The 15,159-nt window shown below is 45.1% G+C and overlaps 9 protein-coding genes across 11 annotated transcripts in view; 6 read left to right on the top strand and 3 right to left on the bottom strand.

The window, feature by feature from the left end:
- The window catches only part of LOC6548961, a 42,646-nt gene extending 37,389 nt beyond the window's left edge, over positions 1-5,257 (top strand). Inside the window, exons 4-6 of one of the 2 annotated variants that reach the window (XM_001974157.3) lie at positions 1,740-2,343; positions 2,435-3,232; positions 3,469-5,257. In XM_001974157.3, coding sequence (XP_001974193.3) covers positions 1,921-2,343; positions 2,435-3,232; positions 3,469-3,672 — 1,425 coding nt within the window. In that variant the 5' untranslated portion in view covers positions 1,740-1,920 and the 3' untranslated portion in view covers positions 3,673-5,257. Of the gene's footprint in view, positions 1-1,739; positions 2,344-2,434; positions 3,233-3,290; positions 3,362-3,468 lie in introns of those variants that run through there. The other variant, XM_026980397.1, reaches the window with a different exon arrangement.
- A 647-nt stretch (positions 5,258-5,904) lies between these two features.
- LOC6548963 lies at positions 5,905-6,950 on the top strand. The gene is made up of 2 exons (XM_026980398.1): positions 5,905-6,248; positions 6,311-6,950. Exons 1-2 carry the CDS (start codon positions 6,171-6,173, stop codon positions 6,881-6,883), a joined length of 651 nt encoding a protein of 216 aa, XP_026836199.1. The 5' UTR covers positions 5,905-6,170; the 3' UTR covers positions 6,884-6,950.
- Positions 6,951-7,311: 361 nt separating this feature from the next.
- On the top strand, positions 7,312-8,030 carry LOC6548964. The gene is made up of 2 exons (XM_001974160.3): positions 7,312-7,402; positions 7,459-8,030. The coding sequence occupies exons 1-2, from the start codon at positions 7,346-7,348 to the stop codon at positions 7,999-8,001; spliced, it is 600 nt and encodes a 199-aa protein (XP_001974196.2). The 5' UTR covers positions 7,312-7,345; the 3' UTR covers positions 8,002-8,030.
- Positions 8,031-8,305: 275 nt separating this feature from the next.
- Positions 8,306-9,702, bottom strand: LOC6548965. Its single transcript, XM_001974161.3, has 6 exons — positions 9,558-9,702; positions 9,462-9,488; positions 9,247-9,402; positions 9,054-9,185; positions 8,820-8,990; positions 8,306-8,767 (listed from the first exon to the last, which is right to left on the bottom strand). The coding sequence occupies exons 1-6, from the start codon at positions 9,606-9,608 to the stop codon at positions 8,549-8,551; spliced, it is 756 nt and encodes a 251-aa protein (XP_001974197.1). The 5' UTR covers positions 9,609-9,702; the 3' UTR covers positions 8,306-8,548.
- Positions 9,703-10,005: 303 nt separating this feature from the next.
- On the bottom strand, positions 10,006-11,223 carry LOC6548966 (proteoglycan 4). The gene is made up of 2 exons (XM_001974162.3): positions 11,080-11,223; positions 10,006-11,008 (listed from the first exon to the last, which is right to left on the bottom strand). The coding sequence occupies exons 1-2, from the start codon at positions 11,107-11,109 to the stop codon at positions 10,106-10,108; spliced, it is 933 nt and encodes a 310-aa protein (XP_001974198.1). The 5' UTR covers positions 11,110-11,223; the 3' UTR covers positions 10,006-10,105.
- Positions 11,224-11,480: 257 nt separating this feature from the next.
- On the top strand, positions 11,481-12,030 carry LOC6548967. Its single transcript, XM_001974163.2, has 2 exons — positions 11,481-11,542; positions 11,603-12,030. Exons 1-2 carry the CDS (start codon positions 11,519-11,521, stop codon positions 11,951-11,953), a joined length of 375 nt encoding a protein of 124 aa, XP_001974199.1. The 5' UTR covers positions 11,481-11,518; the 3' UTR covers positions 11,954-12,030.
- Positions 12,031-12,063: 33 nt separating this feature from the next.
- On the top strand, positions 12,064-12,564 carry LOC26526374. The gene is made up of 2 exons (XM_015157308.2): positions 12,064-12,161; positions 12,226-12,564. Exons 1-2 carry the CDS (start codon positions 12,138-12,140, stop codon positions 12,361-12,363), a joined length of 162 nt encoding a protein of 53 aa, XP_015012794.1. The 5' UTR covers positions 12,064-12,137; the 3' UTR covers positions 12,364-12,564.
- Positions 12,565-12,739: 175 nt separating this feature from the next.
- Positions 12,740-13,713, top strand: LOC6548943. Its single transcript, XM_001974164.3, has 4 exons — positions 12,740-12,928; positions 12,987-13,109; positions 13,171-13,359; positions 13,415-13,713. Exons 1-4 carry the CDS (start codon positions 12,756-12,758, stop codon positions 13,608-13,610), a joined length of 681 nt encoding a protein of 226 aa, XP_001974200.1. The 5' UTR covers positions 12,740-12,755; the 3' UTR covers positions 13,611-13,713.
- Positions 13,714-13,770: 57 nt separating this feature from the next.
- On the bottom strand, positions 13,771-15,078 carry LOC6548944. 2 transcript variants are annotated; one of them, XM_015156486.2, is made up of 3 exons: positions 14,998-15,078; positions 14,084-14,508; positions 13,771-14,027 (listed from the first exon to the last, which is right to left on the bottom strand). In XM_015156486.2, exons 2-3 carry the CDS (start codon positions 14,493-14,495, stop codon positions 13,891-13,893), a joined length of 549 nt encoding a protein of 182 aa, XP_015011972.1. In that variant the 5' UTR covers positions 14,496-14,508; positions 14,998-15,078; the 3' UTR covers positions 13,771-13,890. The 2 variants fall into 2 exon arrangements, with proteins under 2 accessions (XP_015011972.1, XP_015011971.1); XM_015156485.2 differs by having other exon boundaries at positions 14,994-15,068.
- Positions 15,079-15,159: the final 81 nt, after the last annotated feature.

Here is a 15,159-nt window from a genome sequence, read left to right as displayed (position 1 = left end):
AATGTTCAGATAAAATTGAATTTGTTATATCTCCAGCTAGGCTATCGAAAGTAGTTACCTTTGTATACTTTGACCGTTTGTCGTGTGCATCCTTGTAATTATTTAAAGGCAACTAACCTCACTCTTCTTCCGATAAACTTTAGTAAAATTGAGTCCTAGTACTTACCTACTTGATGGCGGGAGTGAGTCCCCAGCAACTTCCCAATTCACCAGCTTTTAATTAAGACCTAAGTGAATTGGGGAGAGAGGTCATAAATCGAGGTTCCAAATGAAGATTGACCTCGGCGAGATAGCCATTAATGGAAACTAGCAGGTGAACAAGTGAGAACTTGGCGATTTCCCATCGCTCGTGTGCAATTGTCATAATTAAGAGTGATTAATGAGTCGGCGAATGGGGCAAGTTGCAGTTGGAATCCCTTCCGAGGATGCGAACATGGATTGTCTTTAACTTTCATTGGATCGCAGACTGCAGATTGCGTGTCTGGCACTTTGCTAATAGTTTTCAATTGCATGTTCTTGGCCAAACAGCATTCCTCATTCCCCATGTCGGTGGAAACGGAAGTTCTCAAGTCAGTCAACTCAACTCTACTCAACTCAACTCAACTTGACTCTGCTGATGAATTGCGCAAATTAAAGCTGAAAGGTATTTTAAATAAAAATGTTAAAAATGCGCTTCTTGCTGGCTGGTCTTCCCTCGCTTCTTTCCTTTTGTTTGTCGTTGTCTTTCCGTTTTCCTGGCATCTCAGGTGGTTTTTGTTCATGGCCGAGCTACGGAACAGATTATATGGATAATTTCAATTTATCTGGGCTTAGAAGAGCAGCGACGTGAACCATTTCTGCGGAACTCATTAGAGCTCCGGCACTGCAGATGCACTTGAACCCGCTTTAACAGGCACTGAGCACTTTAATTGGACGTGACGGTAATGGCTTATTCTTATCCGAAATCAAAGCCTAATTACTTTCCAGCAAATCACTCGGCATATTAGGTGTTTGATTTTTCCCACACCTCAGCAAACGCCTGGCAGTGTAAAATATAATTAAAATCACTTAGCTAATCAGGCTTACCAGGCAATGCCATAGTCATAAGCTCATAAATTGCACCCTTAAGTCAGTGCCCCACCCATAGAGGAAAACTAATAAAGGGATTCCCGACTCTTATCTGTGGGCGATAGCAAGCCGCAGGCTGCAGAATTTTACGGTCAGTTTCACATTTCAATGGGACAAGGGCTAATATATTCAAATCAAAGTGCGTGTGTATATACATGCAACATTAATTATAATTGCATAAAGGAGCGCCAAGTGGGTGGCCCGAATAAATTCACAGAATTTAATTTTAATGGTAGCTTAATGTAATTCATTTTATGCATTATGGCATTTTCTGTTCTGCTCTGTTCTGTGCTCTGCCTGGCATTGTAATGGAATTTGCATTGTGGCATCTGTCGCATCCGTGCCACGGGGCGTATACGTAATTTGAGTTTTAACCAAGCTCCCTGGGGTGGAACAGCGATTGTTGAAAACCTCCTTCGCCCACACAGTCGAGGCAAATTATTCGAATACACTGGAATAAAAAGCAAGCTGGACAATGCAGTGTCCAAGGAACCACTCAAAAAGGCTTAAGCTTAAGTAAATACTCGTATGTGGCGGGTATCTTCCCTTCCATCTTCCATTTGTTGCTGATACTCATTTCCTCGACCTGTAAATATTGACTATTAATAAAACCCCCGTGCGTCCTCTTGCAGTCACCGCGTTCTCGGGTCCGGACCAGTGCACATCCATCGAGCGGTTGCCGGGTTTTGCATGCTGGCCGGGCAGATAGCCCCGGCGTGAGCACACACATCGGGCTGGAAAAGATATAGCCAGCGAGTCATCCAGCCAGCCAGCCAGCCAGCCATCCAGCTGCATCGAATATATCTCGGCCAAATGTACGCCGGCCGGGCGACACAATTTGCCAAAACCATCAGCAGCATGGCGTGCAGCATACAGAAGCAACCTCAGGCACCGCAATCAGTGGACCCTGGCACTGCAGGAGTGGATCGGGTGGGCGGAGTGGTAGGCGGAGGAGGTGGTGGCCCCAGTGGAGCTGGCACCGTTCCCTCCACACCGAAGAGCAAGGCCGCCCAGCCGAGGGGCTCCCTGCCGACGGATGTGAACCAACCACCGCTGGAGTTTCAGTGGCCACCGCCCGTTCCCGTTTCGATACACACGAGCAACTTGCGTCTGAACATGATGAACCAGGATCCCAAGGACCTCCATACAGCCAGAGCCATCATCGAGGAGCTGCGCTCCAAGGTGCGCTTTCAGACGGAGCACATCATGAAGTGGCGCAAGGCGTATGCCATGCAGGTGAGGCCATCCATCTGTGACATGATTAGTACAACTATTGTATTAGGATTAAATTTAAAAAGCAATATCCGTCCTTATTTCCTGCCCGCAGGTCCAGCAGCACTATCGGTATCAGAAGGAGAAATCAGATCAGATGAACTCGTTGACCTCGCAGCTTCTGCTCCTGGAATCCCGACTGAAGCGGAAGCAGAAGCAGATAGCCAGTCTACTGAACCATCGGGAGTTGACCATCCAGCGTCAGCAGAAGATCATCGACACCCTGTCCTCCCGGCTGGTGGATCATGGCCTGGAGACCATTGAAGCTAGCTATGCCAACGAGCTGGACTCCCTGAACGACTCGGACTCGGCGGTGGTGCTGGAGGACATCGACTCCGACAGCCCGATGACCTTGGGCACGCGACGGAAAAGTAGTGGCGCTGGCGGATTGGGCGGAGTGCTGGGCAGCGATGGCATCACCATAGTACGCTCCATATCCGATGCGATAGAGACGAATCACAACAAGTACGGAGCGGCCAGGCGAAACAACTGCTTCCTGCGGCGACCAGATATCCTGGAAACAGTTTACTCCGTCGAGGAGGATCCCGAACCCACCACGGACGTGGCCGAGAAGCGGGACAAGTTCAAGAACCGCTCCGACAAGGCGCTCAGCTCCAGCTCGACCGAGGGTCAGATAGACGCCGCCAGTCCCTCGACCGCGGACAAAGCCAAAGATTCATCGCCCGTCGACGGCGGATCCACCATTCCAAGACGTCAGCTGGGAGCTCTCAAGAGATCCCCCAGCCACGACTCTCCGTGCACCACACTCAGTGTCAAGGTCCCCCAGCTGCAGCCACCAACTCCTCCAGCATCGGCAGCTGGAGCGCAGGAGCCGCCCAACGGAAAGACCCAGGTAACTGAGAAGTAAAGGTTTCAATTGCCAAATGTTGCACTTAAACTTTAAATTTCAGGAAAATGTTGGGCCTGTGGAGGGAATTCCCATTTTCTTAGATTGCGAAATAGTTTTATAACATTTTTTAAGTGCTGAGTTTTTTAATTAAATGCATTAAACGATTCTTTGGCTTTTCAAATGAAGTATAGATTTCGTTATCCTAAATATATATAGTTAATGTATATATCCCTTTACAGGTGACCAACTACAACCGTGTTATGTTGAACCATCGCTCGGTGACGAAGCCCAAGGACGTGAAGTACAAGCGCATCAACAAGGCGAAGTCCAAGAGTCTGGAGGAGCTCCGGGGGCGTCTCAAGAACCTGGTGGAGCGGCCTCCGGGCCTGGACGGCGGTTACTCCGCCGGCATGATGCCGCAGGCGGCGCAGTCATATGCGTGACACTCGCAGCAGCCGGATGCGGAGTCCCAGAGGTCAACGGAGGGGGTGAAGAACGGTCAGCCGGAGGCGGCGATGGGACCTCGTCCGCGAAGGGAGAGCGCGGAGCCTATGACCTCGACCTTGGCCTCGACCTCGACCTCGACTTCGATCGCCGCCCCCCAGGAGCCGCAGGGCAGCAGACATGGCTTTCCCAAGAGGTCGCTGACCTTGCCGCGCATCCTGGTGCCCCGGCAATCGGCAGCGGGGCTGGCGGGCTCTGGCGGCGGGGGCGGGGGCGGTGGCGGCGGTGGGCGTGGCGGCTTCTAGCAATTAAAGAAATTTTTCATACGCAATTGTGATAAAAAGTAAACACGTTTTCTTCCTCCGTCTCTGTACAGCCGACTTCAGTTGCTTTAACATGATTCTCTTTTGTAACATTTGTTTCCTGGACACTTATCCTGAGCCTAGTTTGGTAAACTATGCATTTACATAAGTTTAGCTTAAGTTTTACAAACGGAACTGCATTTTGACTTAACATTACACATAGTTTCACAAAACAAATAAATCATTTTTTAAACCTATACTATTTTTCTGTCTATGATTTTCACACTTTACAAAAAGCGTATGAAAAATTTCGCCAACCGTAAGTCAGATTTATCTTACAAATGAACGGAATGTGTACTCGAGGACAATATTTCCAAATCCCAGATGTTGAATGGTGAGTAGCTCCAGTCAGTCCCAGAATTGTGGGTGAAAATAGGCTAGAAAGGATATTTTAAAAATGTACTCAAGATATTACTAAATAGCACATAAGAACAAATGCATAGTTATATTTAAGCAAAGTGTTAATCGTTTATATTACACATGTATTTTTCCGCAAACGTTTAAGAGCTTCTCCGATATTTCTTTTACATACATAAAGCGTTTCGGGTTGCTTTTGAAAACTATACAACCAAAACACGTTAGAACATACTTCTCTATTGATATTCGATCTAGTGTAAGCTCTACTCCATGGACTGTCTTCTAGATAACAGAATTTACAATTGATCATAAACAAATATGAGTATATTTTCTTACTAACTATTACTAGCCATTTATAAATATTTAATATCTTTAACTAGGATAAGTTAGAAGAATATTATTTTTGCATTTCGTCACGATTATTTTGTAACTTGTTATCGACTATTGGGGTCTGCATGGCCCCAATGTCCTAAATGTCAGATGTACCTTGAGAACTCGTAAAATACTGTACAGATTTAACCCAAATATCAGCGTTAATATTAGAAAGTGAGTTAGAATCTCCTTAGGTGTGAACTTCGACAATGGCTGCTATCAGGTCTCAATTATAAAGAATACATATATTTAAAAGCCAAAACAGTACAATGTCTGGACAGCTGGAAGACAACAAGCTATATATTCGAAATTACCTAAATCAAATATATATCAATATGCAACTTGGTGTTTCAGTGACTGTCCTGCAACAATGTGTACCTACATACGTGTGTCAAAACAAAACATTTCCAGTATTGAACTATAAAGTATGGTTAAATAAACCTCTTGAATTCCTAAGTCAATTGGACGTTAATTTAATTACTTGAAGCAGATTGTTGAAAATGCAAATGTATTTGCCAACAATCGGGTAAAGCGTGTTATTCTGAACGTAAATTTAATAAGACTTATGCATAAGTACTTTTTGCTGAGATACAAAAGGAAATAGTTATAAGTACGTTTGTCGCATGTCAAACGCTTCTGATTTTTATAAATTTATGTAATTTATTTATGTAATATTGATGTAAGCAATGATGTTTCAGTCTTCGTTCATATTATAACGTAGTTATTTTTCTCAATCCATTCACCACACATTTTTCGATTATTTCCAAAACCCGTTTCTTTATTTGCAACCTTAAGAGATAAGATAGAAATGATTGTTATTGTACAAATTATTAAACATATTTTGATAATCCGGACACATTCTACACGTTTCATTAATTTCAGAATTACTTTTTCGATATTTTACAACCTTCAGAGATAAGATTCAACAAGTTGTAATTGTATGAATTATCAAGAATGTTTTGATTATCCGGTCAACTTCCCTTCCATTACAAGCCAATTTACAAATGCTGAATATGAATATATATATACTGTATATACTATATATAGTCCGGATCAATATGCGATACTACGAGAAAGCAGTAGCTTGCTAATAACCTAAGTATATGCTAAGTTGTGTAATTTACAAATCTAATTGTTAATGTTACTCGTGTGTATGCAGATTACTACTAACATTCGACTAGACGGCGTCTTTTTTTCTAGCTAGCTTAAATAGAAAATCACGAACGAACATTAATGGCCATTAATTTGCTCACTCTACGAAATTCGAATAAACAGTACTTGAGATATTTTCTACTCGCGCTTAATAAAACAAACGAAACCTAAGCCAGTCGAGATTGTTTGGGCGGGGAGACTTTTTGGGATCCGTCCGGCACGATCAGTCCAAATCGAGCAGCGATCAGAGAAGCATGGCGAGATCAGGGAGTAGTTCGAGGTTTCTTATCGGCAGGCCTTGCTGTTCGCTGGTTACGGGTCTTATCTGCCTGGTGAGTCTGTGAATGCAAGTGGATTAGATAAGGTACTTATTGATTTTCCTCTCGATTGCCAGGCTCTGGTGCACTCAGTCCGAGTTCCAGAACGCAGCCCTAACACTCTTGCGGAAAACACAATTCAGGCGGTGGAGAGGCTCTTCAACCAGGTGCTCTACGCGACCATCGAGGATGCCCGCCAAAGACTTCCGAGTCACCCAGCCAACGAAACCATCGATCGGCAGTACTTCGAGGAGCTCGACCTGGTTGCTGGGAACGAGGACTACTACAGCACTGCGTTCTATATCTTCGCCTGGATAAACAGCGACCTCATGTACCACAATACTCCCGACAAATTGCTCATTGAGGTTCTGCCCGGCGAGAAGATCGCCATCCGAAGATTCTTCGGCAAGGTCAAGCCGCATCTCACCAAGTATCTGCGAAGCAGTCGGCAGGAGAGGGCTGAACTGGTTGCCAATATCAGCCAATTAGCCAACGAAACTGGCGACAGTCTGATCACAACCTTCTTGGAGTTTCCCCAGAACCTCAAGAGCCAGCTTCCCGAGCTCCAGCTAATGGACTACACCAAACTGGCTCAGGCTTTAGTGCAGGGGGTGGCCAGTGGTATTTGGACGAAAGCCTTAAATACATAGAAAACGATTTAGACGATGTTTGTAATAAAATGAGGCATTGATTAGAAATGTACTCCAAAGAAAAATACTTTATTTGCATGTGCAATCTATTTATTCGAGGACTTCACCCGCAAAAAGTGCAGCTTAACTTATGGAAAATTTCCGCACGTCTGATCAACATGTGTAGATCTCGGGAACTGATACTTTAAAGCAATAAAGGTATTAACGTGACCTGGGAAATATATACAACTTTATAATCACTAAATCGGCGGTTTCCACTACCCACTAATTAAAATACGGAGGGGCGCACTCTTTCTTATCACGCTCACCAATTTCTGAGGACTGATTACAGTCTATGCGTTGTCTCACGATCTGTGGGTATTTATTATAGAGGCGTTCTTGCATTTAGTATCAGCATTGTGAATTGAAGAGAGGGATTATAAAAGGAATCAGTTCGATTGAAACTAGATACAGTTTGAAATCATGGCTAGCAAAATAAGTTGGACTTTTCTATTCGCAATAGCTGCCCTCCAGCTTTCGGTAAGATCCTTAGTACGCAAATATCTTCGTGGAATAAACCTTAACTTTTAACGCAGCTCGCAGCTCCGCTAGTAAACAAGTGGCAGTTACAGTTCGAAGTGTCCAATGAACTCTTTCAAATGGTAACGGATGCCATGGAACAGCTAAGAAAAGTCTTCCAACTGGTCATCGACGAAGCTGAACTTATTTTGCCACCGGACTCCAAGGGAAACATTCTCAAGGAGCTCAAGGAACTCGTCGCGGCCTTGGACACACTGGACTTCGATGATTCATTTGAGCTGAACAGACTAGAAGACGCTCTTGAGGAATTGGAAAGCATCATTTCGATTGCAGGCAGCAAGGAATTCGAATCGGAAGCTGACGAGGTTGTGGTCCAGCTGTTCATGCAGCATGGAGTTGAGGACCTGGAGCAGATACTGGAGAAAAATTTGGAAACTACTCTGAAAACAGTGGAGCAGAAGGTGGAAAAGTATATGAGCACATGGTCCGACAGTCGGCTGGCCAGAAACTCGGACTTAGTTAGGCAGTTCAATGACTTTAAGAACGAGAAGGATGTCTATGAGAAGCTGGATAAGTTGTCCAACTCTGATTTCATTTGAATAAACATATAGTGTTTCAACTATTTGAACTACTTTGAACTCTTTCCCAAAGTCAAGTATCTACAGATGAATATTCACAACGTATACAAATTCCATGAACTGCCGTGCTCACATAAATATTAACGAGTAATCCAGAGTTCATTTGATGCATTATCACGCTCGCCGTAGGCTAAAAATTGATTACATATTGCAAACAATTCAACAATCAATGACCATATAATATATACGCTAGTTCGTGTTTACAACTTAGTGGAGGAATGACGTAAGAAATGCGGAATTATTAAAAAAATTGTAAACGGTGGGGTTTCAATTGCTTCCATCAATAGTTTACTGCCTTCTATGATTCCTATTCAACAGAACTATTCTTTAGTCTAATAAATAAACTAACAAGCAAGAAGAATAATGAATTATTCCTAATGAAAAGAATATTTACATTAGACTGACAAGCCGGTATAATCTCTGGCAGCCTCAACTAGTTATTCCAGAACTCAGAAGACGTCAACTATCAGCTTTGACATTCATTCATTAGTTTCCACTAGGAAAGAGGTTAAAAGTTGCGGTAAGATGATCCAAATCCATCCCGCGAGTCGTACACATCCCGCTCGATCTGCGGAGGTCCTCTGCCGTCAGAGGAGTAGCTATAGGATTCGGTCCGGTAAAAGTTGTTCAAAGAGCCTCCGGAGCCAAGGGGTCCACTACTACCAGCCGACATACTGGGTCCTCCGGAAAACAGGGGGATCATGGAACCACTAGATGGTATAGGTACCTGAAAAAAGTTTATTAGTTGATTTAGCCAGCAAAAAAATTAATCTCCTTACTGGTCCAGACGTCCAGACTCCCGAGTTTGGGTCGCGGAATGGCGTGTCAGGAACTGGTCGGATGCCTCTGCCACGGAAATCCGGGGAACTCGGAAAAGGTCTGTTGCTGAAGCCGCTGCCTCTGGGACCCACATTGTAATCCGATTGGAATGCATTGTCGAGGTTGGGTTGCTAAAATGTTAAGTCGTCAGTCGGATTGTAACACCTGTTGTAACTACTTTTAATGACGCTTACAGGAATGCGGAAACCGCTTGTTCGGGGAGGGTTCTGAGGGAAAAATGGTCGAGGCCGAAATGGGTTGGGTCGGACTGGAAGGTCCTCCTCTTCGTAGGAGGCGGTCACTTCTTCCACTTCTCCGCTGGATCTCTTCAAAGTTATTAAATATACATTAAAATGAATTTCTACTAAATATAGTGGAAGGACTCACTTCTAAAAACTCGACATCATTGTGTCCATCAGCCAAGGCTGTCCCATTTCCGCCATTTACGGAAGATCTATCTGAAATAGGTTCGTTGCTCGATATCGGGTCCACGGGCTTGAACAGATGCGTCGGAATGTTGATGGTTTCGCGAGGCACCCTTACCTGGGGATTATGGAAAATCGTATACTTATACTATCTAAGCTGTCTGGTAGCGAACTTACCTTAGGCTCCGGCAGAGTGTGGCAAAGCTAAACAATCCAGATCGCATTGAAGCATAAATTATGGAATAAACCGATGTACTTGTATAATATACCTACCCCCTGTGCGATGAACAGACAGCCCAGCAAAACGAATTGGAGCGGCAACATCTCGCAGATCTCGTCAGGTGCTTACGTCTACAACTTCCGACGATCGACAGAACTATGAGTTCTCTGCGTGGAATGCGCTGCAGTTAAATGCAACTACGATCCCAACCCGTCCGACTGGAAATCGCCAAGGTGAGAGCATCGGAGCCCGGGGTTATCAGCCTGGGGATTGCACGACTGGGAAATCAGAAGGCAATAAGTCAATCATATGCGCTCATATGCGCAAATCAGCAATTATCATTTTCCCGCATCCAGGAGCCTTTAATTTGGGAACCTGCACTTAATGCACAGAAAGAAAAATGCAAGCTATGCAAAATATGACGCCCACATTAATTGAAGAACATTGTACTGAGACTCTCACGATCGAAAGCCTATGTGGTAATTAATAATACACCATATATAAAATTTATAATAGGTGTTTAATGTGTTAGGAAGTACATTTCAATAATTAAATAAGACTAACATAATATTGACTATCTGTCAGTATTCAGCGCAGAGTATTAGTAGCGTCCATAGCCGTAGGGAGAACCATATCCGGATCCTGGACGCGGAAAGCTGGGTGCAGAGATCACTGGTCTTCGCGGAATGAAATAGACCTGCGGGTATCCAAATCCGGGTGGCTTCAGGGCCACGTCCTCTTTATCCTCTTTATCCTCTTCCCCTGACTTATCCTTGTGCTTATCCTCGCCGGAGTCGTCCTCGTGATCGTGACTGTGAGGGTATCCGAAACCGGGGCTGGGAGGTCCGTATCCCGGAAAGCCTGGCCAGTTACGAGGCTGGGGGAACACCGGTGGTTGGTAGGGAGCGTAAGGTGACCTGAAGATCGGATAGGAGGGGTATCCAGATACCTCCGGCGATTCCTTGTCCGCATCTTTGGGAGTGGGCGGTGTCGCCGATGGAGGAGGAAGCTTAGGGCCCGCGGCGGAGAATATTAGTCCGGGGTGGGAGTAGGGATACTGAATGGGGTATGGATAAGGGTGAGGGTGCGGATGAGAATGGGGCTCATGCTTATGGGACTTTGGCGCTGTGGTAGTTGTAGTGGTGGTCGTCGTAGTGCTGGTGGTTTCCGGCTCTGGAGTGGTGGACTCTGGGAGAGCAGATCCATCATTGTTTTGTTGCAAGCCATCGTCCAGTTGTCCCAATCCGTCATCCGGAGCAGCAGTGGCCTCCCCTTCCTGCTGTATTGCAGGCGTTGTGGTGGGCTCTGGCTTTGGAGTTGTGGTTTCTGGTTCGGGAGTGGTGGTAGTCACTTTCTTGTGGGGATGATGAGGATCGTACTGCAGGGGAAGGCTGGGCTCCGGCAGCTGCTTAGCATCGGTAGTCTCCTCGTCGCTATAAGCCGAGGCATCGATTTGTTTTTTAGCCTCATCGAGCGACAGTTGAGCGTAGCTCAGCGCCAGTAGCTGTAATTAAAATACATATTAAATCATAGTTCGAATCATTTTCCCTGTTCAGGCCAAGATCTGGCACCAACCTGGCTGATTAGAAGCAGCTTGATGAACATCTCAACCGACTAAGTTCAACTAGCAAGGGCCCAGCGAAAACTGATTGCTGTCTGCCGGCCATAGCTGACTTATATAGGTCCAGAATCGCCCACAATTATGGAAATCATTAAGCCCACAATTACAGTCAGCCCCAGAGCAATCAGCTCTCGATCTCTCTCGAAAAACCCGATTGGCATCAGGTGTTGGATGCGTCTGCCGGAATTTCCCTGACTGCGTTCGCAATTAAAGATCGCCATCTATCAGTTGGTCACAAAGAGAATTGGTTCTGCCCGCAAAATCGCAAAATCAGGCAGCGATTCCTCTAATCAATTTTGAACTGCTCCAATCGATTCCACCTGCGCAGCGACTATAAAAGGTGGCTTTGCCCAGTCGGCGCTTCTGGTTTCTGGTTTCGACGCAGTATATGACATGGCGAAACTTGCACTGAAGCTGGTGAGGTTCACGGGGTATTCCCTCATTTTTGCACACACTCGAATGTATTCTTTGTTTTAGATTGGAATCGCTATATTCTTGGTAGCCGCTCTCGAGGCTCAGGAAACCCCTGCGGCTGAATCATCTCCGGCGTCGCAATCAGCTGGTGAAACTTCTCCAACAACAGAAGGCAGTTCTACCGGAGAAATAACTCAGACCACTGTAGCGGGGTCGGAGGTCACAGGATCACCCACAAATAGCACCAACCCAAGCGATCCGCCTGGCCCGGAAAATGGCGGAGATCCATTTGTAAAGCCGGGAAACCATATAAAGGGTCCTCGACACGTTAGAGCACATGATGGCTTTCACAACCTGAAGACGGAGAAGCATTGGGCTCGCTGGAACGACGCCTTCACCACGCCAGGTCCTTAGCTACTACTACCCAGTACGCCCTATAATTTTGTCACCAATCTCGAAAGATTATTGAATACAGATCAAAACATAAATCATTTTAGTATTGATACAATATTTCGTCAGAAATGGGGACCCACTATAAGGTTTTACCAAGACCTTTAAAGATGACGAATGAAATTAGTTGCCATTCTATTGTTTCGCAATGCGGTTGGTTTTTTTCTGCTTGGTAAGTTACATAAGTTAGACTAAAATCGTATCGCATATACTATACTTTATAATTTTCATACTAGTGCCCCTTTTTGTGCCTGCAGATGGTACTGCCCAGACACGTGGGCCACGATGGATTCCACAATATCGAGAAGGAAAAGCGCTGGAAAAACTGGCCAGCACGTGTGAAACACCACCATAAACAACATCACTCCATCTAATGGCTGGCGAGGTCGGGATTGCACGCGATTGCCTATGGCCGGTTACAAAATCGTTCACAGGGCCATAATGTCTCGGATCTCGTCAGACAATGGGAAGCGGAAACCTTGCTCATCATATCAATGGATCACTGCTTAATTCAGCATTTTCAATGTTCAAATGTGCAAATAATAAATTGAACTACATTAATTGTTGCTAGGCAAGCGATATGCATTTCAAATGAGGAGAAATACATATTTAATACATATAAATTGCCCCTTTATCTTACAAATAAGTTCTTTATTTTGTATTTTAAGCTAAGTCACTAATTGGGAATCAATTGGTTCCATATTACATCTCAGCCCTCTAATTGTGATTTGACGCGTAAGTAATTTTCACTCTGTAACCTACAGCCATGGGATCAAGGCTCTATCCCGCTGGGATCCTCATCCTCCACTGCCTGCTGATGCTCCTCGTCCATGTGGACAGCAAAGCTAACCAGAACCACTCGGAGTCTGACAGACAGCGTCATCTCCGATCACACAATCTGCACAGACCTCCATACGAGGGTTACGATTGGCACAAACAGTAAGAACAGATTCGACCAAGTTGAGGATAAATGCATTTTACCTTTCACTTACTTTAGCTATAACCGAGGCTCGGAAGCAAACGCGGCAGTTCCAAAGGAAAAGGAAAAGGAGCCTTCCAAACCCAGAGCAGGTCATTTGAAACAGAAGGAACGAACAGCTAAGAATATTTCGCACTGGAGGTAGGGGCATCATCTGCATCAAATATGGATGCTCTGCGATAAAGAAACTCCTCTTTTCCAGGAGAAGTCAGCGCGTTTACCAAAAAGAAAAATCAGAGCTGGAGGAATTGGATCGAGTGAAGAATCTAACTGATGAGGAACTGAAGATATTCTTTGACGGCGAACTTTCTACTACAGCAAAGTACGTATTATTTAAGGACATTCTGAGCGTTGTTAAGATCTTGAAAGCGGTGAAAAAAAATGGAGCTGTGTAAGTAGTGTTCTCCTGGTATATCTTGCAATGCCTTTAAAATCGTCTGTTTTAGAACCGACAACGAGAGACACATGCTATCTCCGAAACTGAAACCATTGATTTTAAGATTCGGTCGCATGTTTGAAAAGGAATTTGGCAAAAACCCGAAAGCCTTCCAAGCTTTGAAGATCCTTGTGGAGGAGGTTAAGAAAAATGACAGCAAAGGGAATAAATATAAAAGATCTCTTCATCGTCGTCGTGGCAATTAAATTGGCTATGCCTGCTGAATTGTAGTCCCTAATTTGCAGCTATAACGTAAAGTTTGTAATCTACATACAAATTGGTCTGTTAATAAATCGAATTACAATCATTGCTCTTTAACTGATCTTTGAGGTTGGCTTGCGGACAGAAACTGATTACTGACCCAAGATCGTTTCGTTTAGGCAGCAGCCATAACTTTAATTTCGACTATCTTGCTTTTACTTAATACACATAGACGTCGGCTAACTTAATCACACAGAATCGCGGAATTATTTAACGACAGCGCACTTAGTTCTTCCACTTCTTGTTCTCGTAGTCCCACTTGGAGGTCAATCCGGTGACGGGGTTGATTTCCAGGTCGATGATGCGCTGCAGCTGGGCCTTCTGGTGCTCCTCGTCGAAGGTAACGGGCAACTCATCGTACACTGAAAGGAAAATGCTCAATAATAAAAAACCCCAAAAGGCCTAGTCAAAGGCTTACCGAAGAGGTTCATCAGCACGGCCACCCAGATGGCGGCGGCGGTGAAAAGCAACGCCACGCCCAGGTGGAGCTTCCACTCGCCGGATCCAGCCTGAACCTCGGCGATTGTCTGACAGAAGCTGGCGCGGTACAGGGCCTTGATCTCCTGGGGGCTGAGCTTCTTCCAGTCTCCCTGCTCCTTGGCGCGCAGAGCGTTGATCTCGTTGGTGGGCTCACGGAAACGCACGGCGGGCAGAGGGTAATCCACGCGATCTGCGTAGCAGGCGGTGCCGTTCCAGCCGTAGCCCACGATCTCCCGCTTGCCGATCTTGTCCAGCGTGTGGACGGCGGCCACGCTGCCCACCTGGGCACTCTTGGGCAGCTGGGAGGCCAGCTGGCGGAGCACAGCACTGTTGAGTAGTCGCAGGGCCATTTTCTCACAAAGTCTGCAAGCGAACCAAATGAATATCAATTTATAAGCTGTCAAAACAGGAACATGAGGTCTTGGACCCACTAAAGTCAAATTTCCAACCCAACTAGGCGGTCAGCCGTGAATTCTCACGGGTATATGAAGCTCTCTTAGTTGAAGGTTATGTAATAGCTAGCAGCACTACGTGCCGAGTTATAGAAACAATTTCCATAGGAATCCCATTGTTTTGGTGTTCCAGGTAGGCCTGTCGCCACATATTTCTTCCGATTTCGTGCTGTGGGTGGCATAATATCCGCATAATTCTCCCATTTTTCACTGCCATCACAGATGTTGTGTAATCGGTAGGGCGGTTGCATCTACCGGAAAACGGCTTTTGAACCGGTGGCAACAAGCTTTTTAATATATCTAGTGATGCTTAACCCGCTCGTTATATTAAATGGGTTTGTGGTCGAAGGGAGTTTGTAATTTTCGTAATTTAAACAAATTTTAAAGCACTTTTACCTACTTTTCTTAGACTTGCTGAACAATGTGACCAAAAGGAATATACAAAAGATGGTATATATGGATGGGTAATCTGTACTCGGTCTTTTGGTATTTTTCGGCCGTAACAGTGTGACCGCAAATTGAATAAAAATATAGATAGAAATATATCGATAAGTCAATATAT

The sequence above is a fragment of the Drosophila erecta genome, unplaced genomic scaffold (genome assembly GCF_003286155.1).
Source record: "Drosophila erecta strain 14021-0224.00,06,07 unplaced genomic scaffold, DereRS2 tig00000092-arrow-pilon, whole genome shotgun sequence".
In the NCBI taxonomy this organism is placed as follows: domain Eukaryota; kingdom Metazoa; phylum Arthropoda; class Insecta; order Diptera; family Drosophilidae; genus Drosophila; species Drosophila erecta.
This window is presented reverse-complemented; position numbering and strand designations above follow the sequence as displayed.